The 27,643-nt window shown below is 40.3% G+C and overlaps 1 protein-coding gene across 4 annotated transcripts in view; it reads left to right on the forward strand.

Annotated features, from left to right (window-relative positions):
- SLC44A5 (solute carrier family 44 member 5) overlaps window positions 1–22,329 on the forward strand; it is a 61,457-nt gene extending 39,128 nt beyond the window's left edge. For 3 of the 4 annotated variants that reach the window (XM_033067016.1, XM_033067015.1, XM_033067017.2), the window contains exons 10-22: window positions 853–965; window positions 1,394–1,525; window positions 4,119–4,218; window positions 6,844–6,936; window positions 7,842–7,929; window positions 10,071–10,333; window positions 11,397–11,491; window positions 11,859–11,962; window positions 13,200–13,273; window positions 15,109–15,179; window positions 16,057–16,145; window positions 16,797–16,881; window positions 18,805–22,329. In XM_033067016.1, the coding sequence (XP_032922907.1) occupies window positions 853–965; window positions 1,394–1,525; window positions 4,119–4,218; window positions 6,844–6,936; window positions 7,842–7,929; window positions 10,071–10,333; window positions 11,397–11,491; window positions 11,859–11,962; window positions 13,200–13,273; window positions 15,109–15,179; window positions 16,057–16,145; window positions 16,797–16,881; window positions 18,805–18,917 (1,420 nt within the window). In that variant the 3' untranslated portion in view covers window positions 18,918–22,329. Of the gene's footprint in view, window positions 1–852; window positions 966–1,393; window positions 1,526–4,118; window positions 4,219–6,843; window positions 6,937–7,841; window positions 7,930–10,070; window positions 10,334–11,396; window positions 11,492–11,858; window positions 11,963–13,199; window positions 13,274–15,108; window positions 15,180–16,056; window positions 16,146–16,796; window positions 16,882–17,122; window positions 18,697–18,804 lie in introns of those variants that run through there. The other variant, XM_033067018.1, reaches the window with a different exon arrangement.
- The last annotated feature ends 5,314 nt before the right edge of the window (window positions 22,330–27,643 follow it).

Consider the following 27,643-nt stretch of genomic DNA (forward strand, 5'->3'; position numbering starts at 1 on the left):
ATGAGACATGAAATGTTCTTTGAAGCACCTGAGCTGGATATTTGATTGATGGGATTAATATTCATATTGCTTTTTTCATAATTTTTTAGAAAGTCTCATGGAGTAAAAAAGCCTTTTGCGATAATTTTTTCCTTTCTGACTTGCTTTCTTGGAGTGAAATAAAAACTTATATTGTATTGTATTGTATTATATTATATTATATTATATTATTTATCTTGATGAAGAGAAGGCACAGTAGATATCCTAGGACCTCCATGTGAATGCTCTTAACAGTTTCTTTCTATTCATCATAGTGCCCTGATCATTTCCTCTTCTGATTAATAGAAGCTGTGATGAGTAGAAATTATGTCCTCCTAACCTCCTGATGGTTTTCTTCCTAAATTTAATTTTTTTTCCCTAGGAAGTTCCTAGAATGATGTTTACTAACATTGTTTATTTGCAAGCAGGGATTTTCTGTGGAGAGCATAAAGCAGCAACTTCCCCACACATAGGTATTCCTTCAGTTTAACTTTCTGTACTGTAGATTAGACTGTGGCCTGAAAAAGGCAGTGAGCTTTTCAGCTGGTGTAAGTGACAAAAAAAGTCATTATATTAATCTCATTCAACCAGCCTGTGAACCTAGTGCACATAAACATTTCAACCCCTGTGAGATCATCATATATAAGTTGTTTGTTTGTAGTGACAGATAACAGCCGTGAGAATGTATTTCATAACGAAGATTTTGAAATACATTTTTACAAGCCATGCTATTATGTGAGGTGAACTGACCTTCATTTGGAGTAACAGGAAAGCAAGAAAGTGAATAGATTCTCACACTCATTTTCCCTGTGTTTCTGTTTCTTCACTTTCTAGTGGGCTGTTCATTGCGATGTTGCTGAGTCTGCTGTTCCTTGTGTTATTGAGGTTCACAGCTGGGGTTCTCTTCTGGATTTTCATCTTTGGTGTGATTGGAATTATAGGATATGGTAGGCGTAATTTTCTAGCCTCTGAGACTATTTTTTCTTACTGCTTAAGTCTGGGCAATGAAAATTAGTAGTTACTTTAATTAAATAGTACAATTGGACGAATTAATGACTAGTTTTAGACACAATTAAGTGAGAAGGACATAAATGGCAGGAAAATGTAACAAGAATCCAGCTGTGCTGATACTTAGCAGGAGATGAAGTAACTTGCATTACCCATACACAGTATGCTTGTTCTGTAATCACTTGTATTGATATTTCTTTCCTATATATGTGATATCATAATTGGCTAGTCTTATAGTGATGCGTTTTTGGGTTTTGCTTGCCTGACAGACTTATACAAAAGCAAAATATTTGGCTTGTAAGATTTTTTTAAAATTTGTCTTTGCACTCTTCTGACACACTTCTATTATATTGATTGTTTTTAATAGGCATCTGGCATTGTTACTGGGAGTATGATCATCTTAAAGGAATACCTGGATCTGACCTCACTATTTATGATATTGGATTCCAGACAGACTTCAGAGTGTACCTGCAACTGAGGCAAACATGGTTAGCATTTAGTAAGTGCGCTTTAAATTTACTGTCTGTTAATGGATATTCAGGAAAATCAGTGTCTTGATACACTTTCTGTCTTGTTAAATCTCCTCCTGTACGCATGATGCTCAGAAAAGAAAGCAAAATTCCCTTTCTCTCTATTGTGTAAAAATGTGGTTTTTTTCAAGGAGACTAGTATATCTGTAAGGGGACACAATGCAATCACACTAGTTATAAGAGTGAAAAACCCTTTTGTTATTAGCATTTTACTTCCTGTGTGTTCAGTCTTAATCAAGAAGAAAGCAGAAGGTGATAATTAAGTTCATCAAGTTGCATAAGGAGGGGTACCTTTCTCTCTCAGATTATTTTTTCTCTCTCTTTGAGAGCCCCAGAAATGAGATTAGCAAGTCACATTAATAACTACACTTCTTTGTGTCTTAAAATCATAAAATATGCCAAGTTGGATGGGGCCCATCAAGACTATCAAGTCCAGCTCCTGGCCCTGCACAGGATGCTTCAACAATCCCACCCTCTGTCTGAGAGTGTGGTCCAAATATTTCTTGAGCTCTGGCAGCCTTGGGATCACGACCATTCCCTGGGGAGCCTGTTTAGTGCCCAGCTCTGAGGGAAGAACCTTTTCCTGATCTCCCACCTAAATCCCCCTGACCCAGCTCCAGCTGTTCCCTCGAACCCTGTCACTGGGTATGAGAATGAAGAGATCGGTACCTGCCTTTCTACTTGCCCTTGTGAGGATGTTGAAGACCACAGTGAGATCTGTCACTTTATACTTACGTTACCGAATCTTCTTGGAGTCTGATCTAAGACTGTGGAGTGAACTATTTTAAACAAAGTCTTACTGCAACAAGAAAACTGCAGCATGCACATTCCTTCCTACGAAAGGAGGGGCAGAAGACAGAAGAAATAACTGTCGAATATTACTTGCACTCCTGTAGAAGACACACAGACTTTTAACTGATGATGATTGGGTCATAGCCAAAAACACTGCCTCTCTCTACTGGTAGCTAAGTTAGTTAGAACAGTAGTTTACTGCTTAAATCTCCTTTCTCTTCTTTATGTCTTCATTTACTTCTGTTTTGGATCTTTGAGCTTATGAGGCATTTCTATATATATTGTTGAGGCAGAGCTTTTTAGTGTGCTCTCCCTAGAGAATATTAAGACTTTATTATGTGTTTTTTTCTTGTAACTCTAAGCTCTTCCTCTGCCTGATTCTTAGCAGCCAGTGTATAGTTTGACTTTCACAAATTAAGGTACTCAGGAATTAAATTGCTTTTCCAAAATCACCCAGCAAAGTAAACTCTTACATATCCTTGAAGAAAACATAGTCAGAGTCCTAGTGTAGAACTCGTCATGTACTAACATTGCTGGCCTTTTTCACAATGCTTCAGACAAGTACATTAAACTAACAGAGCCAAATTGGAATGAGGCTGACTTTAAATAAACCTGTTTATATATTCCTTCTTGGGAAAATGGCATTGGAATGTATTTAACAAAAGCTTTGTTCTGAACAAGGCCTATGGCTCTGAGCACCACATCAGTCACTTGCCACCTGCAGTTCTGTTGCTGGGGTAATACTTGGGATTGCAATTCAACATCATCTGTGATTGGTCTGATATTCTGAGACTATGTCTAAGCTGTGGGACCTAAAGCCAAATCTTGTCTTCCTTTACAAACCTTCATATAAATTTTGGGATACTTAAGGGTGCTGTCCCTTCTGTCTTCCTCTCCCTCCATGGAAATTGATTTCAGCAGACATATCCACCAGTCTTCTTTAGGTGAAGTTCACAGAATTTCCTTACTTTCTATTGCAGAAGTAGGTTTGGAACCAACATAAATAGAAATCAGAAAGAAGCAGACTACTGAAGTCAAAGTTAAGATTCAAATACTGCTTATAACTAAGAGCTCTCAACTCTGTAATCATGCTCATATCAGAGCATGATTCCAGCAACACAACTGGAAGGTGAAAGTAATTTGTCCAGAATGGTCCTGTCTTAGTGTCTTCTTTTTTTTTTTTTTTTAACTCAAATGAGGTGAAAGGAGCTCATGCCAGGTTAATACTCAAATAAACCTATTGATTTTAGTCTATCTACATTTTATCATAATTTTACAGAATTGCACTCTACATTAAAAACTTGACTCTTCATCTCCTATTTTTTATTATCTAAATACTACAAATGAGCAACAGTATGCTATGAACAAATGCTTGTATTATGAGCAAAATTCTTGTTTGTGGAAAGTAGAATTTGTAAAGGATGAACTGTATCTGAGGCTAGATACTGCAGTTACATCGAATTAATTTTTTATCTTTTTCTGAGAATTACATATGTTTTCTAAGAATTATACAGGTTCCATTTTTCTGTTGAAAAAATAAATATCAGCGTGATACACATTCTAACTCTACATATAGAATTTTTTTACAATGGGACTTAGAAACCTATGAAATGGGATTGAAGTTTGGCAAGTGCAGTTGGAGAAAGAACTGCTCAAGCAGAGAGTATTACAGAATTCATGAACAGTTCAAATTAGAAGAAGAAGAATTACAGAGGCAACATACTGGTTTGGTTCTTGATAAATCTGACTTCTTTATTTGCTTGTTTACAGTGATAATACTTTGTATCGTTGAGGTCATAATCATACTGATGCTGATCTTCCTAAGAAATCGGATCCGGATTGCTATTGCACTGTTGGAGGAAGGTAGTAGGTATGTTAGTCTGATTTTAATATAAGTTGAATTTGATTAAATGATCTCTTGACTGCACTCTTCTTGAACTCCATCTTGCACTAGCAAGGGCAGAAAATTGGGCTCTAAAATAGAACACTGCATTTGTTGACCCAAAAAGGTTCAACAAGGAATTCAAGGGTGGCGTTCAAGGAATGCCAGTTACCTTTTAATGAGGTTGTGCTTAATAAAACTTTCTCTTTTAAAGTAAGGTATTTCTTATCTCTCTGCTTCTTGCCTTAAGAATACCACATATCCTCAGTGCAAAGAAACTGTCTCAGCAGAAAAGCTAGGGGTGGTAGACTGTTCATAGGAACCTGGAGCCTATAAGGGCCAACTTTGCTGTGCCATTGGATTGTCTCTGGACTCATAAACTAGTGGTCAAGGATTGGTGTTGTTTTGGCTGTGGATTCAATTTAGGAAAGACTAGGAGATTTTACTGGGTCCAGTCAAACTTCTGAATGGACAGGCATAAATCTGCAGAGAGAAAAGGAGACTTCTGTGACCACACATTGTAAGAGGGTGCAGTCTAAGATTTTTCTTTTTAGCTCTGAGTAAAGAAGAAAGCAGAGCAGGATATGAGAGTTTAAGGCCTAAGGGACCTCTTCATTGTGTGTTTCTTGAAATCTGCATAGGCTTTGTTCACAGTGGTTCCTGTTTTACACAGTGTGAACACTTAATGTTTTTGCTGTTTTGGTTTTTTTTGGTGTTTCTTTTTAATTTTTTTTTTCAAATGGGAATATTACAAAGTATAAATGGACTTAAAACTGACTGACTTAAAACATCGATCAGGCCCTTGAGTTTCATTGCAAATAGGCTGTGGTGTCATAGGTCCTGAAAGCAAGGCTGTGTTCTCAGAGCACATAGAATTAGCTCTCAGTTCATCTGTGTGCACTTGCTTGTGGTTTTCTGCCATTTCTATTGCCACTGTGGTTCCCAGGAATCAGTATTTGGGATTTTTGTCATGGTGTTAAGAAATACTGAAGTTCTGCATTTAGCCAGGTATCTCTTTCTTGTCTTATGCTACTGTGCAATTAAAGCCTAGCAATTAATTTGACAGGTGGAAGGATTTTAGAAAGTTCATAAACTTCTTATTGACTAGTAATAACATTCTATAGTTTTCCAGCAGCATGGAAAGGTCACTTGAAGGTGAACTTTTTTCTCTTGTGCATAATGGATGAGATGAAACACTGTATGCAATTACTGTAAACCTAACAGACCATATCCTGTATTTAGGAAGATAAAAAGTAAGGTGCTAATGACTGGAAATCAAATTATGTTTTTCAGTACCTTTTAGCTGCATTTTCAAAAATGTTACAGTTACAATGCCAACAATTGACTTGAAATCCATAGTTGGAAACAGCAGTTGTTAATCAGTGTTTTGTAGTAATAGGCCACAGTCTTAATGGTAGCTAAGAGGCCTACCAGTAAGTGCTGAACACGGCTAATTTGTTGTGATTATTTCTCAGACAGCATGAGACTGTGCTCTCCTCTGTGACTCATAATGGACTTTTTTATCTCTGGACTCAGATAACAATTGATATTTTGCTCATTACCTCTGGATTGCACGCGACAGTTTCCTTGCATTCCTGCCAGCATTTACTACTTCACCTTTAGCAACTGAGTAAATTTTTCTCCTTTTGCATTCTGGAAACTGCATCCTATAAAACAAATAGCATCAGAAGCACCCTAAGTCATAGTACTCGACAAAAATTCTTGTGATAAAGACAGCCAACCTGTAAGTTTCGGTGAACAAAGCACATGCTTTCTGAATTTTCATCCAGTGAGATATCCAGCTGGAGGTGTTCACTTCTGGGATAGCAGCAGGTTTACCTGGAGGGCTGGTGTCAACTCCCACTTACAGAGAACGAGCATGCTCAAGTTCCTGCTCACTAGTAACATTCTAGCCACAGGAATTAGTAGTGGAATATCAGTCTACATATGCCTTGGTGTTAAAAGAGACTCTCTAAGCTGTCAACGGGAAAAGGCAATTGTTCATTTTGCCTTCCAGTAGTCATAGGTGAGCACTACTTACTTGTGGCACGTGCAGGGAAAGTCACACAGTTGCAGGAAGGTGTCAGTCTGTCCTAGCATTGCAAAGATGAGTTTATTGTGTCTGTCTCTGAATAGCTAGTACTTAATGCACGAAAGTTTCTGGGAACAGAGTGGTCAAACACAAAATAGAACAAGGTAGTTTCAGGTCTGTAGGAAAGAAGGAAGAACACAGGATGAGCAGAGTGGCGCAAGAACATAAAGGATAATGTCTGCAGCAATCGGCAAGAAGATGTCATGGAAATCAGTTAATGACCTGGAAAGAGATGGATCTCCAAAGCAGTCATGAAGAAGGAGAAAGTAGAAGACAGATTGGAACATGGCAAATTGATAAAGTTCACTGTAGTACCATTGATAAAAGTGGAGTGGTAGAAATTACTAAGTCAAGGTTTGAAAACTTAAGAAAAAAATTCCTGCAATATTCTGAGATCCCAGTACTAGGTTATGCTGCGAGTGTCAACAAGGTTCTGAAAGTAAAATTGCTAGAAGAGGACTGATAAAAAGTTTGTTTCTGGAATTGTTATAGCTTATTGATATATTTTGTTTCTTTTATAGGGCAATTGGCTATATAATGTCTACACTATTCTACCCAATTGTTACCTTCTTACTCATTGCAATTTGTATTTCCTACTGGGCTGTGACAGCTGTGTATCCTTCTGTCTGTGTACCTATTTGGAGCAATTTTCTGCTATTTCATGTTAATTAAACCAATATTAAGAGGGCTGTTTTGTCAGTTAGCACTTACTCTTCTGATGCAGTCTTCCACACTGCCCATCTTCAAGTGATGTACAAAGCAGACAGTGATTTTATTTGAATTAAATAAACTGGACTAAAATTCAGACCGAGGCAGGGGGATCATACAAAACCTTGTGTACAGCATAAAGTTGACTCCAGGGAGTGAAAAGGGCCCTCAGCTAAGAGTGAGTGTGATCTTTAATGTGCTGTGCGCTCCACAGACCTGGTTTTAATGGTTTCTTAGTTAACTGGAGGTGGGGTGGGTTTTCTGTGTGTTTTGTTCAGAAAAATATGAGAAAGAAGTGAGAGAACATACAGTGCACTATCTTCTCTGAATTGCCTAATAGCAGCTACTATTCCTGAACAGCAAAGGTTTGGTAAGGATTAGAAAAGGGGAAAACTGCTATTTAAAAGCCATCTGTTATTTCATATGCAAAGAGGGTCAGTTGTTGCTGTTCAGGGCGGTGTTAATTCATCCTTACGTTCTATATCTACTTCTTCCAAAATGCAATAGCTACTGCATAGTCTGCCTTGTCAAAGATAGATGTGGAGGGGAGATGGGGACAATTTTCAAGGTTATGCCCCCTGCCCATTCTGGTCAGGGGTTATTACAGCTCCAGGTATGAGTTTGCCTTAGGTCTCTCATTAATGAGAGTACTTGGTCTTGTCTGTCAACCCTTCAGATACAACTCTGCAGAGCAAGAGCAGTTTTTCTGTTATCTACACAAGTTCTTTAGAGCTAGTGGTTACCCAGTACAGAATCCCAAGTTGCTCAAAAACCACAGTTCTGTGATTTCTCCTTAAAATATTTCCTTCAGTTTTCTGGCCACATCAGGAGAACCTATGTATAAAGTAATGGCTAATCAAACACTGTGCAAGTATGCAAACCTGACTTGTGACCCAGAGGTAAGTGTAACAAATATTAACCTATAATGAGAGCTATAGTAATTGCATTTCTTAATCACTATTAAATGCACTGCTAGTAAAAAATGTGCATATTTTAAGTAATGAGTCCCCATGTTAAATCTGAAAATATTACCTAATGTTCAGGTACCACTTTTTTCTTTTACAGACATAAGCTAGCTTTTCTGCTAAGCTGTTCTGTAAATGTTAACCTTCTAATTTACAGGTTGATAAAGGAAGAGACTAAAATAAAATTTTTTGAAAGATGTTCTTGAATTTCTGAGGGGTCTGTTTTTTAGTTTTCCATATACAGTGGCAAATTTTGAAAGCTGCACCTCAAACATGCTCAGGGACTAGCCATGATTTGAAAGAGAAGTTTAGCTTCTTCTGGCACAATAATTACCTTTATGAAGCTCAAAAAATATTGGTTTTGGGGTTTATTTTATAATTTGGCCTTTGGTAATTTTTTTTACTTGTGGATTTGAAGTCAAGGATTCTTTAAAAACTAGAAATATTTATCATATGTTATACACAAGGGGAAAAATAACCCTATGCACCAGCACAGGCTGCAGGTGACCTGCTGGGGGGCAGATCTGTGAAGAAGGTCCTGGTGGACAACAAGCTGTCCCTGAGCCAGTAATTTGCTCCAGGGGCCAAGAGGTGCTTCAGGCAGCAGGTCAGGGAGTGATCCTGCCCTGTGCCAGCTCTGGAGGCCCCTCTGGGTGCTGTGTCCAGCCCTGGGAACACCTCTGGGTGCTGTGTCCAGCCCTGGAGGCCCCTCTGGGTGCTGTGTCCAGCCCTGGAGGCCCCTCTGGGTGCTGTGTCCAGCCCTGGATCCTCAGCACAGCAGGACAGGAGCTCCTGGAGCTGAGGGAGGGCCTGGAGCATCCCTGTGCCCGGGAAAGGCTGAGGGAGCTGGGGCTGCTCAGCCTGGAGAGGAGCCCCAGCTGAGAGGAGCCCTCAGCCCTGGGTGTCCCTGGGTGTCCCTGTCTGTCCCTGGGTGTCCCTATCTGTCCCTGGGTGTCCCTGTCTGTCCCTGGGTGTCCCTGTGTGCCCCTGTCTGTCCCTGTCTGTCCCTATCTGTCCCTGAGTGTTCCTGTCTGTCCCTGACTGTCTGTCCCTGGGTGTCCCTGTGTGCCCCAGTCTGTCCCTGTCTGTTCCTGGGTGTCCCTGAGTGTTCCTGTCTGTCCCTGGGTGTCTGTCCCTGGGTGTCCCTGTGTGCCCCTGTCTGTCCCTGTCTGTTCCTGGGTGTCCCTGTCTGTCCCTGTCTGTCCCTGGGTGTCTGTCCCTGGGTGTCCCTGTCTGTCCCTGGCTGTCTGTCCCTGGCTGTCCCTGTGTGCCCCAGTCTGTCTGTCTGTCCCTATCTGTCCCTGAGTGTTCCTGTCTGTCCCTGGCTGTCTGTCCCTGGCTGTCCCTGGGTGCAGGGAGGTGCCGAGCAGGGGTCCAGGCTCTGCTCTGGGGGCCTAGCAGTGGAGCAAGAGGCAATGAGCAGAAACTGATGCATTAAATTTCATTGTATTGCAGTCGTGATGCACACCCTGCTGGTGTCTAAACACTACAAAAGAAAGGAATTAGAATTAATCTGGTTTTGTTTCATGTCCAAACCAAGCAAATACATTAAGTGAACACTAGAAATAGGAAAAAGTAATTCAGTGTAAAGATTACTCTCTTTTTTAATGGTCTGAGATACAGAAGCTGAGTTGTGACCATATCCACAGTTTGTATTAAATTGTGTAGCTCAGGTTTTCATTTCAACCATGGTGATTTACCTGAACATCTGACTTGGCCTCAAGTTTTCAAGTAATTTTTTTTTTTCTTAATTGAGCGGATTTTCTTTAACAAAACATTTATCTGTCTTAAAAGTAGATTCCTGAAATTTGAATTCCGTTTATTCGAGTTTCAAGGATGTGGTGAACAGCCCTGTTTGCTAATTCCTAGTTTAAAGTTGTCTTTGCATAAGACTGCGTAAGTCCTTCATATGAAGTTGTAAATATGTAAACAGGTTGTGTAGTGTTACAGTTTTGAATGACCTGATGAAACATCAAGCAGAGTTATGTTATTTGTATTAACCTGCTAAACTTCAGAGGCTATGTACATAGAATTCGTTGTTTATGATTATATTGTTTATTTTTCTTTTTATTTAGACTTTTAACACAACCAATGTGACTAAACTGTGCCCAGGTGCTCAGTGTACTTTTGCTTTTTATGGAGGAGAAAGCCTGTACCATAAGTACATCTTCATCTTCCAGTTAGCCAATGCCTTTGTCTTTCTCTGGCTGGTGAACTTTGCAATTGCACTGGGTCAGTGTACCCTTGCTGGTGCCTTTGCCTCTTATTACTGGGCCTATCGAAAACCAGCTGATATTCCACTGTGGCCACTCTTCTCTTCATTTGGACGAGCAATACGGTAAGATTGTGGAGCTGGACGTGAGCCTTGTCATGTATCTGATAAGTGCCCTTTTTGCATCTAGGGAAGCCAGTCTTAGATTATCATAAGAAAATGATCAGTCAGCATTGTGGTTTAATCTCGGTGGCAGTCAAACCCCCCACAGCTGGCTGCTTGTTTCCCCATAGTGTGCTGGAGGAGACAATCTGAAAATGTGAAAACACAAGGGCTGAGAGGAAGACAACTTAATAGATAAAAGAAAGCTGTATGCACAAGCAAGCAAAGCAAGGAATTAATTCCCCATTTCCCACAAGCACAAGCATGTTCAACCGTTCCCAGTACAGCAGGGCATCTTCAGGTATAGCAATGTCTTGGAAAGACAAACTTTGTAACTCCAAATGCTCCCCTCCTGCCCCTCCTTCCATCAGCTGTTACTGCCGAGCACAACACAGTGTGGTGTGAGGTATCCCTGGGGTTATTTGGCGTCAGCTGTCCTGGCCATGTCCCCTCCCAGCTCCTCATGCACTGCTTACCAGTGGGGCAGGGTGAGAAGCGGAGCAGTCCTTGGCGCTGTGCAAGTGCTGCTGGACAATGGCTAAAACATGGGTGTGTTATCATAACTGTCCTGGTCAAAAATCCAAAACATAGCACAGCATAGGCTATTAGGAAAAAAACTACCTCCAGTCCATCCAACCAGCACAATTGGGAAGATGTAGTTATTTGGGGAAGGCTGAGTCCTGTAGCCCTACAGCACCAAGGCTGCTGCAGCTCCCTGCCCCTAGGTCCAACTGATTGTAATGCTGAGCAGGTACTCTGAGTAGACAGGCACAAGAAATACATGTATACAACACATGTGTACACAGATTGAGAGACAGACACAGCACTCACAAACACCAACAGCACCAATGGCTTCATCCTGTTCCTCTCTGGTTGATCAGGATGAAGGTCCATAAATTTTATGTAATTCCCACTAATGGACCTTCCTTCACTTCTGATTTTATTTGTATGTACATACCCATATGCATACATATATCCATGTACATAGGCACACGTGTGATATAACAGTCAAATATGTTGTTTTTAGATACCATACAGGTTCACTGGCATTTGGAGCCTTAATTATCGCAATTGTCCAGCTTATTAGAATAATACTGGAGTACCTGGATCACAAACTGAAAGGTGAGATTTATGAATCTGCCCTAAGTTGTTAAGACCTTCCTTGCTAAATTACTTCGTTTCCCAAGCTGTTTTTTAGCAAGGAAAAGAGACTAATTCCACATTATCCATTGTAGTTTCTTCTGAAGCCAGAAAATTTGTGTTCATTTACTCAGAGTCTATGTTCTTGGGAACGTAATGCAAAGTTCAAATAGGATATGAGTGTGATCTAACTGAAAGCTGGTGAGTTAAATTTGGTTGAGAGAGACAGTCCATACCTAGAAATAAAGAAATAATGTCACAATTTAAGATTTTCTTCTGAATAACTTTCTATATACTGAAGACTGTTCATGAGCTCTATGTATGATGTACTCTCTTCTGCTCTTTTCAGGTACTCAGAACTCCTTCACTAGATTCCTACTCAGCTGCCTCAAGTGCTGTTTCTGGTTATTGGAAAGATTCTTAAAATTTATAAACAGAAATGCCTACATCATGGTATGTGCCATGTCTGCATGTGGCCTCCCCTATCTAGGGCACTAAAATATCCTAGACACTACTAGTTGATCAGAAGTCAGCAGTACTTGAATCTGCTGAATAAATAGGATTTATGGGAGTTTTCAGTACATGCATGTGGTTCTATCATGAAAAAGTAAGATGATTTTTTTCCTTGTAATTCCAACTTCTTTTTTTTTCCTGTCTTTGTCCCTCACCCCCAAAATAAGTTGGAAGGGATGAAATAACTGGTTAACTCCCCTTGTAATTCAATAATTGATATCCTGATTTCAACAGGAATATTAGCTTATTTCATATGGCATATTGATGACATTTCTGTTTGGAAGTGATATTTGAATAAGGAGATTAGAAGGCATGTGATAACTGTATTTCCACGTAGAAGTTAAAAGCACAAATTCTACTAGCAGCAGCAATGATACTTCTCTCAAATAAGCCTTCTTAGCTTCCAGATAAGAAAGGTTTGAAATCTTCACATAAATTAACAAGCACAGATTTCAGGCTAGGATGTTCTGGCTTGAAGCAATTTCAGTGATTGCATGGTACAGTCACAGACTTATCTCAAAGGAGGTAGCTGTAGTGAGTCCATTACAACCTGTGTTGATGCAATTGATGTTTCAAATGTTTGCCATCTTGAAGAGGAAGTGTTGTTTTTAAAAATCTTTCTTCTTTCAGTTCATAAATTGTCTGAGCTGAGAGTTGTTCTAGTGTGTCTTGCTCTGGTGGACGGACAGTATTCCAGGAAGAAGGGTTTTGTTCCTGAATAACTTTAGTTGCTTTACTTTATGCTGATTTCTTCTTCAGGGAAAGCAGCATCAGGTCCAAGGACATAACTAGAAGAGTTAACTCACTTCAGCTCTACAAGTGCCTATTCTTTGCCACTGACTATAAATGTAGCGTAGGTAACTAGCAAAGGGAGAAGAATCCCTCAACAAGTATCTTTTTTGCTCTGCTTGGCAAACTCGGTACTGAGTCTACTACCTGTGACATCACGGGGGTGGCATGCTCATCACCAGATGATTTGAAGGGAAAAGATGGATAATGTAGTGTCCCAGCTTGATGGGAAGCATTGAGAAATAGCAGGTGACTGAGGAAAGTGTTTTATATCTGAGTTTTAAGGCCACGTATTACGGACAACTATGCATTACATGCAGATAGGTCCTGGCTTACAAGAAAGTATCCTGATTCTTGAAAATACTTAACAGCTACTATTATTTTGCAGATTGCCATGTATGGTAAAAGCTTCTGCACCTCAGCAAAGGAAGCATTCTATTTGCTCATGCGGAATGTGGTGAGGTAAGGGCCCATCTCCCAGTCCTTGGAAATGTCAGGAGTTCCTGCTATTGCACTCTGTGGGCACACTTCTTTCCTCTCTCCTATCTCCTCCAAATACTGTGTGCTGCTTCTGTCCTCAGACGTGGCCCTCACTTCTCACACTCAGTGTGTAACAGCAGGCTGTCCGGTGCAGTAACCTATGCAGAGTTGATGTAATCTCATGGTTTTGTTGTGATTAGTCCTTTAAATTCCTCAGTACCTAGTACATTGTAATAATGCAATAATGCCTCCAAAAAACAAATGGAACCCCTGAGAGGAGATCTGTAGATACATGGGAATGGGGTGCTCATTGTCGGCCATGTGTTTGTTTTTTGAGTTTTTGTCCGCTTGGTCTGAGAAAGGCAAAGCAGGAAAACATAAGTCCTCAGATTCATTCAGAAATCTTATGAGGTGTCAGAGACTGGAAGTAAAGAAGACAGAATGCTTTGCTTTCAAAAGGATTGTCTTTAACATAACCAGATCTCCCCTGATGCTTGGAAATTTCCTGACCCTTTTCTCCACTACCGAGCATGTCACCAAACGCCCTGTTCTTATCAGTACTTCTGGCTCCTCCTTTGCTACTGTAAGATCAAAAAATAATAGGAGAATAACTTAGGAGCAGGCTATATTGATGCAATAGCACACAATCTAATTGCCAAACAAGAGACTCAATAAAACTGGTTAGGTGGTATAAAGCATTAAGTGAAGGACTGGGAGGAGGAAAGAAATGGAGGGGATGGCTGAAAGAGGAAAGTGGAAATAACATTTAAAAAAGAAGAGTAATGGACTGGAGCTGGGAGCTGGAATCTAGTATCAGGACAGTGATGTCCATACTGAGTAATGCCTGTGCAATAGAAAAGAGAAGCTGCCTTTATTTCCTTACAGAATTATCACCTCTCTGCTCTTTATGATTTTGCTCCTAATCAGGAAGAACAATACTTAAAAGCTAGACATATAATTCTGTTATTTCAAATAAAGATGTTTATATCTTGTGTATTTTGCTAAATCTGAATTCTGACGGGTTAATGATGATTTGTCTCTTTTGTAGTTCTTGACGTTTATTTTTTGCAGTAGTCAGTACTGTATATTACCATATCCATAATGAGAATATGGCCCTCAGTGCTGTCAAGAGGTTCATGATACAAAGTTCGTTTTTCATCCCATTATTTATCTGCAGTTTCTGATTAGACAGGTTGGACATTGAGCAGAAACTCCCTGCTGTGTTTCAATGAGAGCTGGAGATTTATTGTCAGCTTTTCTGTGTACCTTCTTTCATCTATGATTATCTTCCTGCTATGAGGTCTCCTGCCTTCTGTGTTGTACCATGATGTCCTAAAGTAGTAGATGTGACATGTTATGGGTGGGGTCATGACAGATGGCCAGATAGGACCAAGTGAAAAGGAGACTTACCAGCAATCTACATAAGTACTACTTTTTGTTATGATGTGTACTTCCCCTGTTCTGGCCTGGCTTATCTGTGCCCCTAGAAGTAAGGCTGAAATAAAAATATTTTGAAGTTTTGGGATGGTTGTTTTTTTTTTAAACCAACTTGAGGAATGAACAGTCTTCATGTCAGTCCTGTCGCAGCATTGCTACATGAAGGCCATAACAAAGGCTCAGTGCTTTTTTGCCTCCTGAGATTACGCTGTAGCAGCACCCATCTCAGCACTGCCTGTCTGTGGTGCTGTGTTGTCAGCCTGTAAAACCAACAGAACACAGCTTCTGGTCATGTTTTGCAATTATCTGTGGATTTAAGGAGAAAGAATACAAATGTTGGGTTTGTGATGATTATGTATCACTTGTCCTTTGCTAAACAGGGTTGCAGTTCTGGACAAAGTTACAGACTTCCTTCTGTTTCTGGGGAAAGTCCTTGTTGCTGGTGGTGTAGGTAAGCTGGTTGGGTTTTTTCCTAAATTATGTACTCTATTTTCTGGTACCCACAAGCATGCCTGCCATATTCATATGTGCTTAGTTAGCAGCTGGAGGTTCTCATTGGTCTGACTATTTGGAAATCTGTTTCTGTGTTTCTAGGATTTGCTAGATTGAACTAAAACCTTTTTTCTTTTTTTGCCCCTTTCCTCCCCGCTGCCCAGCATCTGGTTTGCCTTGACAGTATCTTTTTCCTTAATTGCTTTTATAGCTCTTGAATGTGACTGGTGCAGCCACAGCATCATAGTTAAATCAGACCAAATTCATGTCCAGTAAGTCAGCCACAGTCAGTTCTTTTTTTTTTATAAGAACTGAACGAAACTGCAGATGAGGTTTTCTGTGACAGAAAACTGTTTTTCTATTTTTTTAAATGAAGCACTTTTAGAAATTCAGGTTGACAGTGTTCTGTTGTGTTTTTTCCAAATTGTCACCGCAGTTTCAAAACACTGTTTTACAAATAACTGTATTTTGCATTCTGTATACTTTCAAAGTTGACTAATTAATTATATTTTAATGAAAAGTAAAACTAGTATCAAGATCCAATCTAAAGTATTTTGTCAGCACTGTAGAATTACATTATTTATTAATTTTGCTGTTAAATTCAGTAGAATGGTGAAACAAAACAACTCATTAAAGTCTTTCCAGACCCATTTATATCTTTATGGTAATTGATTAATTTACATACCTCTTCTTTTAGATAATTAGTACAAAAAAATGTATTGTTTGCAAACTTTTATTGAAACCAGCCTTGGATTTGTTGTCTGTCTTATCCATTCTTGAGATCCTTGGAAATCAGAGCTAGCATGGGAATCACTAATTGCCTGTCCTTCTTGCAGGTGTTCTTGCATTCTTTTTTTTCACACAGAGAATACCAGTCTTTGCACAGGAAGTGCCAACGCTAAATTACTACTGGGTACCATTGTTGGTAAGGCAACCATTTAATCTCCTGAATGCTTGGGGCAGTTTGAGGTGCTCAGACTACTCAGGGCATGGTCTGGTAAGAGCTTCTTTGGTCAGCATCTCAGTGGCACAGTGCCCACTCAAGTGAGGACTGAGCTGCTGCGCTCCACTCCTTGGGATCCTTCAGGCAGAAGTGGTGCTGCAGTGACTCTGAATCCTCAGAAAAATTAGGTTTCACATCTCCTCAGACTTCCAAGACAGCAAGATGCTGATGACAATATGGCTTCTAAGGGAAGGGAGAGAGGGACTTGCATCTCTTTCTCTTTTTGTAGCCCCCTCCAACCCCTTAAGCTTCAGAACATCTCTAGGCTGAGTGGTTCTTGAAGGAGTTCAGAATATTCTTGGCATATATTCTCCTCTGAGGTTGAAATATCTCCAGTTTGGAACTATATTGAGCTGGAAAACTATAGGCATGTTAGAATGCAGTTACGTGATAGAATGCAGTGCCTTGAACCTGTGATCCATGTCCACAGCAGTATTAACCTTTGGTAGAAATACAGAGCTGACATTAAATTCTTCTAAATCTGCTTAACAGACCAGGCTTCTGACCTGTGTTAATACTACCACAGTGATGCTAAAAGAAATCTGGGGGTTTATTGTGGTTTCTTTTTTGTAGACGGTCATCATTGGCTCCTACCTAGTTGCACACGGGTTCTTCAGCGTCTATGCAATGTGTGTTGACACGCTTTTCCTCTGCTTTTGTAAGTACTATGTTTTCTTTCATTAATACCAGCAAATCGTGGAAAGAGGACTAGAAAATCACCTTAGCATTCCTTACAGAAGTCTGGTCACATACTAGCAAACTGTATGAAAAATTAGCAGTTTCTTTTCATATTGGCTCTGTGATACTGTCTTCCATGCTTTAGTATTCAAATTTAATTGCTTTAAGAAGTGTAAGGTAGCTTTATGGTTCATAGAAATACCTGGCTTTTTGTTTTTCAGGTGTTCCTTAAACTTCATTAAGTTTGCTTCTGGGTGCTTTGTGAAGAGCCCTGTACAGTAATGATTTGCTTAAGCATCTTGACAATAACGAGTATATTCTTTGGTATATAGGTGGTACTTTGTTTTCAGTTAATAACCCTGAACAAAGTATTATGCTGAGTTATCTCAAAGATTCTGTAAAATACCATTTGAAACTAACTGTTCCTTGGATCCCAATGGCAAACAGTTGTGGGCCCTGTCAAAAGGACTACTGTTCAGGCTGTCCAGTCAGAGAATACTAAAATAACAAAAAAAGTCTGTTGGTCTTGAATTAGGATATGCTTGTAAGAAGCAGATGTCCTTAGCATGTAGTACCTTCCATGTGCTGTATTTTTCTATAATGAAAGCCATTCTGGCAGGTCCAAGTAGAAGTTAGTTACATGGTAGTGATTGTTCTTGCAATTTGCAAATTATTTGATAATACTAAGGGAAATAGTCATAGAGTTGATCTTTCATAAATATGGATTACTGAAGTGAGGTAAACATGGTAATACTGATTCTTCAAACACTCACTTTAACCTCACTCCCCTAGAAACTAAGGTTAGCAGGGATTCTGAAAAACTGGATTGCCAAAGAATCACAGGAAGATGATCAGCTAGAAAACTCAAAATTGGTATCTAATTGAGAGCTACGTCCTATTTATCTCATGTTATGGACTTACTTATGGTTCTAAGCAAACATTAGCACAGGCAGACATAGCATTAACAATACTTAAAGAAATAAGCCAAACCACAAATTTATTTATTTGTTTGTTTGTTTGTTTGTTTAGAATGGACTATAGAGGTTTGTTGATGCACTCAAAAACCAAAATATATTCTTATTAGTTTATTCCAGAGGCACATGGTATATATTGCCACGGAGATATATTAAGATTTGTCTCCTGTAGCTTCTTTGACCACTCCTTACAGCTCAGACTCTGGTTTTGGCTCTGCAGATCCAGCTGTCTGCCTCTGCAGGGTTGCAGTCACAATGACTGTGCTTCAGTGACTCTCCCTCCCAATTGCCCACTGGTGTGTAATTGTTCACTGGTCTGTCACTGCTGCATGGCAACAACTGGGCTGAACCCTGACTGGTGATTTAGTCATGACCTTCTGTAGAGAAAAATGTAATGTCTGCCTTGATGTTTTAAATTCATATTCTGTTCTGCTTCCCATGCTCCCATTAAGTAATGAACAATAGATCAGATAGAATATTATTAATTCACAGCAACAGGTTTTCAAATGAACTTTATCTTAGGCAGTGAAAAATGGTCCAGTTTTAGAAAGTGCTTAGTTCCATGGCTGTCTTTCTGACACATTTTCTAGCAAGAGGTTTCCAAAATGCCAGGGTTCAGTGGAGGAATGACAGTTTCTGAAAATTTCCACCTATACTGCCAAACCAAAATCCGGAGAATAAAAAGAATATATTACTATCATTAAAAAATAGCAAGAAATTTGTGTCTCTGCATCATGTAAAACCTCTTGTGGTCTAAGAAAATAGAACTTTTATAATGTTCTTCATGAACTTAAAAATAAAGCTAAATTACCTTGATTGAATTTCTTTTACTGTTGGGTCTTTTGCTCTCTCCTTTTTTCAATTCTCATGTGTCTGTGTGTGTGGTTGTACTGTTTCCTTTTCTGATTGGTTTTGCTGTGTAAATTCAGGTGAAGACCTGGAAAGAAATGATGGATCTACAGCAAAACCCTACTTCATGTCAGCTAGCCTCCACCGAATTCTAGGGAAGAAGAAACTAAGCCCTAAGAAGGCAGTGGAATAATGAATGCTAAACCTCATCATAAAGTGTCACTTTTAAGCAAAACGTGTATAAAGTAGGCAAAAGTAAAAACTGTAAATGATGCTTCTGGTTAATGGGTGATTCTTTTTTCCTTTTGCTTATATAAAAAAAAAGAAGAGCAACATTGGTAACATTTATCTAGTTCAAATGCTTAAACTAACAGCTGTGAAAACAAGGCCACATTTTAGTTTATAGAGTGCCTATGAAAAGGAAAATGTAAATTTGAAACTTTTATAAGTGTATAATGATGTTTTAATAACTTTTGTAATACAAGTTGCTGCCTTAGATGGCAGCATTTTTGATATAATGTTTCTTCTTATAAGTGTATATTTGTAAAAGAAATTCAGGCAATTTTTTGCAAGCACTAACGTATAACCTAATTAGCCATAAAAAAAGATAGTTTGAGACTCTAGTTAATGAGGAGATGGTACTAAATTTGTAAATATGGTGCTATGATTGTATTTTTTGTACAAGCTGGTTCCCAGCTATTTAAACTGTGATTATACATGCATTAATGATTCCCTAAACTGAAAAGTGTAGTGATATTTTAATCACATCCACAACTGCATCTTTTAAGACATGATGGTACCCTGCAGGTCCCAAAGAAGGTAATCAGAAAAGACTTTAGTTGATACTGCTTAAAGTGAAGTTTTCTGGGAGTTGTGCCTGAAAGATGATGTAACTGAGAGAAGGTCCCACTGCAGCTGGAGTGATTTGTGGTTCACACAAATGAGGTTTCATCTGGTACAAGATGGTGAATGTATGATTTTTAGCTGATGTCTAAGAGAGATGCACATGTGTTAATATCCTCCTATCTCTGACAAGTCTCTGATTGCATTCTGTGTTACAAGAAAGTTAAGCTTCACTGAAAGGAAAACTATATGCAGTCTCTTTTTTTCATTGAAAGAAAGTCTTGGCTCTGTGTGCATGCACAAGGAGTTCCATTGCCTCTGCCTAGCTCAGAAGGGCTCCTCCCAAGGCGTTGGAATGCCTGTGCAGGTGCTGAGGGCAGGGCTGCGCCTCCTGCACTTCCCCGTGCTCCCAGTGGCTCCCAGTGTAAGGTACTAGACCCTGAACTCAAGTCTTCTCATGGAACAGGATGAATTATTCAACTACTGAGAGATCCTCCAAAAGATTTAGTTTGCTTTTTGGTTGTTAAATTTTCCCAGTCATTAGTAAAAAGTCATTAATACACCTTTTGGTAGAAAGCATGTTAACATTCACTGTGGTTTATGACCCTCCCAGTAGTGGAACTGTAACTGCCATTAAGTAACAGCTCTGCTGATGGAAAACGTCTTAACACTGGAGAGTTTCTCAAGTCTCTTACTGCCAAGACTGAGCTAAAAAGATTTTAATTTATTAGTCTCCTGGGTGAGCCAAGGACCCAGGCGTATTGAGGCCTGCCCCTAGTTTTTGTGGATTCCAGTATTCTGAAAAGTTATTCCACTACTGTCCATTTTCCAGGAGTGGCATGTGCCACACATTTGCCAGTTCTGTGACAGGAGGTCAGCACCTGGAAATACTTTGCTAGCCCTAGGAGTTCACTGGTGTCACAAAAAGAAATACAAATTCTTTTCCTAATGATTTGAAGCCAAGTTTCTGGGGAAAATTTACTGACCATCCACATCCCAATGGGATTTTGCTCTGTGACTTGCAGCTCTGGTTGGTGATGACTGTGATCACTACAAGGCAGTAACACTGTCCTTCATGCCATGGGTCTGGGGTCGTGTTGATGCACAGGTGACCACCATCCACACACTTGCAGTCATGGGTATGGCAAGATCTTGAAATTCAGTGACCTAAGGTGCAAATGGGAGTGTCCTTGTAAGCTTTCTCTGTGGTCCAGTGGGTGGTGGAACCCTTTTCCCTGAAGCAAAAATGAGGGGTTCAGTTTTGGACTCCAATAATGTAAAATAGAGGCATACAGTTTCAAATGTAGCTACTGATTACAGGCACCTTTAGATTTTGGTAACCCTTCCTGAGATACCCTGGAGTAAACTTGACTTTTGGAAAGGACTGAGAATCCCACCTTTAGGGGAAGAAAAGGGCTTATGAGGGATGAAGTTTTTCTTCATCATCATCATCATCATCATCATCATCATTCCTTTCTCATTATGTGCATGGCATGGATTACACAAACCCCTCATAATTCTAATATTTTCTGAGAATTAAGTCAGTAACTTTTGGGGGTATGTGTAATCATTCTGTGATTAAAGAAGCTGTTGGTCTCATTACAATCCATATTCTGAAGCTTTTTTTTTTTTTTTAAATACTACTGATTAATTTTCAGCTAAAGAAACTGCATTACATAATCTATATTTCTACTGGACTTGAGTGTTGTACTGGGAGCTCAACTGAAAAAGCATATTTCTGAATATAGCTTGATTTTTTATCATATGAATGTAACCAGAGTTTACTAGGAATAAAACACGATAGAAATAGTATACAGTTATTTGATTGCAAAACTTTTGTAACAAACCTATGCATTTACTAAAGGAATTTCTAAAAGTGAAAGTTTTAAATTGTATTATTATTTATGTATGGTAAAAATATATATATATGTATAAATTTGCTTCTCTCACTATTTTGTGAAAGTATTTAGAATGTAACTGATCATCGTTTCTGAGAAGAAAATTTAAAAGCCATTTTCTTATCATGTAATTATGAGAACTGTGAAAATGCAAAGCAATACCATGTAGATTTCATAATCAGTAAGTTCAGAGAGTAAGTAGTAATTATTTAATATTAAAATTGGCTTTATAAAAATAAACTACTAATAATTACTAAGTCAAAATTAATGAAAACATTTACTTGGGAAAGATTCACCTAAGATGTTTCAAGATTATCTTATTATAATGGTTACTAATTAATCCTGTGGGCCAGGGTCTGCAGATGTGCACCACAGAGGAGGTACTGGCATTTATAGATTTGGGCTTTTACTTTGTTGCTTGGTTTAGTATAAAATTCAGAATTCCATTTTTTACTTCAGAGAGGGGAACACGCTCGAATAAGCCGTGTGCTTTGCTGCTGAGCCCCCGGGGCTGGTGGTCAGTGGCCGCAGTGGCCGAGCTGCGCTGGCTCTGTGCCATGCCAGGCACCTCCTCCCTGGGAGGAGCTCTGGAAAAGCCGGTGGATCTGAAGAAAGACCCTTTTACATGAGTAGAAAAAAAGAACATTCTCAAGATCACAAACAAGCAGAATGTAGAAACCAAGACAGTAGAATGCGCCTGCTATCACATCCATGTAATCACGTTTGTTCAGTTTGGATTCATTGTATCTCCCTAGAGCAAATTACTGAATGGCTTTCATTTACATGTTTTATACCAAAGTTTTAATGTCAAGCCTTCAAATTTTGTAAAAAAGAAACCAAAAAACAAACAAATAAACAAACAAACAAAAAACCACAAAAAAAAAAAAAAACAAAAAACAAACCCAGCAAAACAAACAAACAAACCCCATGGAAACAAAACACAGAAACAAGAAGATAGGATAATTTCTTCTGCTGAGGGTTTTTTTCCCGAACAGTGTTCAGCAGATGATTCTTGGGTGATCCAAGAATGCTGAGTATTCTTTTAAATGTTAGAATTTAATGAAATATTTTATTATTGCATGTTCTGCTGTAGAACAGGAAAAATATTTTGGTGGATGCAATGTCAAGCTGATTCTGGTAATAGTCAGGAAGTGTTCTTCCACAAATGGGCTGTCAGAGAAGTGATTATGAAGAATTAACTGACTGTTTTATGGGTAACCCTGAATGTCTCCCTTTGACCAGTTGCTCAGCCTGGACAGCTGTGTCCTTGCAGACCAAGTGCCTTACTGGCTGTTACTTTACCTGGCTTACATTTTGAAATTCATTTATACCATGTAGACTACAAAACAGAAAAGGCTAGAGAGGAAAACAAACACTTTATTTCAAATTGACTAACAAAAAATGAACTGTCGTAAGGATGTCGGATGTGTTTGCACTGTGTGATGCAGCACCCATCATTTCCCTGTTGCTATTGTCACATTATGAAAGGTGATGGTGTGGTCTGGGAGAAAACATGACAATAGTGTTGCAAATAAGTGAAAACAATGCAAGACTGTTCCATTTTTATACAGATTTTTTAAATAGCTTTAATTTGTGGTATAGTGGACTTCTGAGTAGGGCCTATTCTGCTTTCTGTTTACAATGATCATGTGTGTTGTTCCTGTGTAACTGTGGGTAGAACTGGGCTCCTGCTACTTACAGCAGAAGGAGGAAAGCTAAAAATTGCATATATATTGCTGTAATATATCTATCTGCCTGTTTATAAGCATTAAGTTCCTTCTCCATTTCAAGAATGATAATTTCCTCTTCTGGAACTGTTTTATAAATTGTTCTAAATTTTTTAAACTTTTGATACAGGCAATGAGTTTTGGGGTAGTATGTAATTTGTACTTCACTATAAACAATTAGAAAATGAGTGTTTCTTCATGTTCAAGTAACACTAGTGCTACTAATATTAAAATTGTCTGTTACTCTATGCTACAAAATGTCCACATGCATGTGTCCCAAATAATGAGTTTTAAAACCGTAAAAATGGCTCTTTGAGGTATTAGAAATGAAAGGTAGGTTACTGTTTCATTAATATGATTCTTAAGATTGTATTGTTTTGCCAAAACCGAATTAACACGAGCACGACGATTTGAGCTCTAAACCCTGTTTGCTTCTGCTATGCAGAAATATAATCCCATTGTTTAAATATCTTTGATAACGGAAGAGCTTAATTTTGTTGTTAACTTCACCGTTTTACAGTTCTTGGGGATTGTTCTAATAAAGATTTCGATATAAGCCGGAGTGCGTCTGCACCGCGCGGGGCTGTGCGGGGCGGGGCGCGGTTCGGTACCAGTGGGGCGCGGGGCGCGGTTCGGTACGGGCGGGGCGCGGGGCGGGGTTCGGTACCGGCGGGGCGCGGGGCGGGGTTCGGTACCGGCGGGGCGCAGTTTGGTACCGGCGGGGCGCGGGGCGGGGTTCGGTACCGGCGGGGCGCAGTTTGGTACCGGCGGGGCGCGGGGCGGGGTTCGGTACAGTGGCGCGCGGTTCGGTACCGGCGGGACGCGGTTCGGTACCGGCGGGGCGCGGTCCGGTACGGGCGGGGCGCGGTTCGGTACAGTGGCGCGCGGTTCGGTACCGGCGGGACGCGGTTCGGTACCGGCGGGGCGCGGGGCGCGGTTCGGTACGGGCGGGGCACGGTTCGGTACGGGCAGGGCGCGGTTCGGTACCGGCGGGGCGCGGGGCGGGGTTCGGTACAGTGGCGCGCGGTTCGGTACCGGCGGGGCGCGGTTCGGTACCGACGGGGCGCGGTTCGGTACGGGCGGGGCCCGGTTCGGTACCGGCGGGGCGCGGTTCGGTACCGGCGGGGCGGGGTTCGGTACCGGCGGGGCGGGGTTCGGTACGGGCGGGGCGCGGTCCGGTACCGGCGGGGCGCGGTTCGGTGCCGGGGGCGTGCGGGGCGATCGCTGCCGCGTGGGAGCGGAGCAGAGGAGGCGCCGGAAGGGCCCACGGCCGCTGCTCCCGGTTGGAGGGGAATTCTGGAGCTTGTTTATAAAGGATGGGGGATTGTTCGGAACATTTTTTCGTTTCACTTTAATTTGTTTTTAACCACATAATAATAAACCATTCTGCTTTTTGTCTGAACCTGAATTGAGATCTTATACAGAGCAAGGTGTATGGCTGAAATGACACCATAGAATTCAGTAGAAATCTTTTTTTTTAACTCTGGGAGGCTCACAGTCATGTTTTCCTGCATCTTTGTGAGAAGTGAACAAATGTTTATTGTACGCCATGAGCTGGCAGAGCATCACAGGCAGACGACCTGTGGCAGATGACTCCCCATCTGACCTGGGACCTGTTTTTCTGGAGGACAGGACAGGAAAAAGGCCACCACCAAAACCCATGCAAGTCTTTCAGGGATGGGGATAGATTTCAGCAGAGGTAGCAGTGGAGCAGTTATTTGGAGTCAAGACTAAGGAAGAATTTGGACTAAAGTTAAGGCATACCTTGTAAGTCATTCCACATGTGGGGAGCCTTGTCTGAATTTGCTTCTGGCATTCAGCATTCCCTACAACGAGACCTTGAATTAGCAGAGCAAGTGTTTGAATTAGCAAAGCAAGTGGTATGGCTGTGTGTTTGGGATTCAGGGGCTGAACAGTGAATAGATGCAGGCACAGAATCTGTGTGTGCCTAGCTGCAGCATAAACCATTTAAGGGAAAATGAGCATGTATGAGGCTTATACCACAGCATGCTATTTTTTAGCAAGGGTTAAATGTTATCAGTGCTGGAGAGACTGGTTGGTTTGTGCTGTCCAGTCACTGGCAGTGAGTAGCAGTACTTGTTCAGCCCAGGTCTGTGCCACAAGGGGTGATAGGCTGCTGCTGGAAAAGGAAATTCATGGCAAAGTTGATCCTGTATGGGCTCTTCACCTAAGACCTGGGCTCTGTCATCTTTGAAGATCTCTTCAACTCAGAATATTCTGTGATTCTGTGAAAGCAAGGGAGAGGAGAATGTCACAGCCTGGGAGATTTAGATGTGGGCCTCTTCAGTCCAAACTAGACAGTGAAAGATGAACAAGCAAAAGTGATCTTCAGAGGAATATATTGGTGTTTCCTGAGCCCAGGTTAGCTGCTAGACTGACTGAGGCCATGCCACATGGGACAAGGTACATTACAGTTGCTTAGAAGAGATAAAAGACACTCCTGTTCTATGGTAAATCTCCATTAAAGCATATTTACTGTTTACTGTTGTTTCCCTTTTATTTGTTTTGGTTTTTTTTCTTTTAAACTTTTAATCATATGCAAAAAACACTGCATGCTTTTTGTACTGTAAAGCATTGCTGTAAAATTATTTTTTTTTTTTTTTCATGCCAGAAGGTAACAACAGCAGTAAAGCATTGTGTTGGTTAAAGAACATTTTTTGAGTTCAAATGGTCATGTATAACCTTGCAGAATCTAACACAGTGTACCCAGACACTGGAAGGTACAATTGTAATATAGAAGTTATTTTAAGGGGATTCTGGAGCATAAAGGATCTTTACTATGTGTCTCATATGTATGTTGTTATTTTGATTAAAATCTGGTTATTTTTATTTTTTAAACTAACATCAGTATCTCCTGTTAACACATGCAGCCTGTTGGAACTGACTGTAGGTATTGGTTATTATGTTGTCCTCCTTCAGAAAATGTCAGATTTGCTAGCAAAATTGCTTTCTTGCCTCTTCTAAAATTTGTTTTCAGACTGATGGGTTTCTTCTCGCACATGGTTTTCTTGCTAGTCACTTTGCATTTAAATCTAATGTTGGCTACAGGCCATAAAAACTTTAATCCACAACCAGATTGATCCAAAGCGTACCTGGATCTTTTTCTCATGTTCCAGCAGTCTGTTCTCCAGTCTTTTCTAGGGATCCTACTTTTGCACAGTTTGTTCTTTTCGGTTAGCCAGGAGGAATGTCACACAGCGCGAGTCTCCCCGGCAGCCCTGGGAGCGTGGCTGCTCATTTTCAGTAGGTTTGTTTGGGGAAGCACCTGCGTTCTGAGCACCTTGCTCATGAGGTGCCCTCTCTGGCACTGGTGCCAGCTGCTCAGGGAGAGGCAAAAAGAGGCTCTGCTCTGGCACCACGAGTTGTCATTGTGCTGCAGTTACTCTAGGCCACAGTAACAGTGCACCAGTGGTGTGGTCTGACTGAAATTTCTGCTGAAGAACGAAATGGTAACATAAACTGACCTGTTACAGTCAAACAGACCTTGGTTGTGAATATGGGATGAAAATATTTCTGGTTTTGTCTCAGCCAGCACCTGATGTGTACCATCTTTGCGGTTAGAGTTTGCAGATGAATGTTGCTTGTGGTGCATTTTCTGCAAAAACCTGGCATGTTCCTTTGCAAATCCACACATCTGCAGATGGCTTGGAGAAAGAAAGGATTGTTTTATACAGAGATTCATAATGTAGTTTCTGGTTGCCATCATTTTCAACACATCTGACCAACTCAATTTCCTGTCTTGAATCAACTTTTCATTTCATTAAGCCCCAGGTTCTCATTTCTGATGGTTTGGCTGGCTCTGCAGGCAATCTGTTTTAATTTTGGAGTCTGAAAAAGGCTAAGTTTGGAAAAGAATCGAAGTCCTCCCAGGAGAAGGGTCTGTACTTTTTTTGCTCCAAATGATAATGTCAAAAGGGTTTCGTAGTTTTTATTTTACTTTCTGTTTTAGTTTATAAAGTTCCACTTTCTTACAGAAATACTGGCAATTTAAACAGTCATGACATTGGTTTAAACTCACAAGTGGGTTGCCTTTTTGAGAATGCTAACAACAGTCCAAAACAGATTAACAAGTCATAGCATAACAGTCAGCTGTAATGATTCTGGGTCGCCAGAGGTAAAAAAATTGTTAAACTCTTTGTGAGCTTTATATTAGTGGCTCTTGTATTGCAGTTGCAACTCTTTGTGATAAACCTGCACTGGCATATTGGAATATATCAGTGGAATGTGTCTGAGCATCCCAACCAACTACCCAGTCACCTGTTCCAATTCCTGCAGAGACACTGAAGATCAAAGTGCACGTTGAAAGGTGACAATGTTATGCATTTAACTATGCATAACACAGATACACACTTATTTGATCTTAAAATCGTATTTTTGTTAAGTGCCTGTATCCACATTATAGGAATGCTAGTATTTCTGCCAATTGTTTC

This window comes from Catharus ustulatus, chromosome 9 (genome assembly GCF_009819885.2).
Source record: "Catharus ustulatus isolate bCatUst1 chromosome 9, bCatUst1.pri.v2, whole genome shotgun sequence".
In the NCBI taxonomy this organism is placed as follows: Eukaryota; Metazoa; Chordata; class Aves; order Passeriformes; family Turdidae; genus Catharus; species Catharus ustulatus.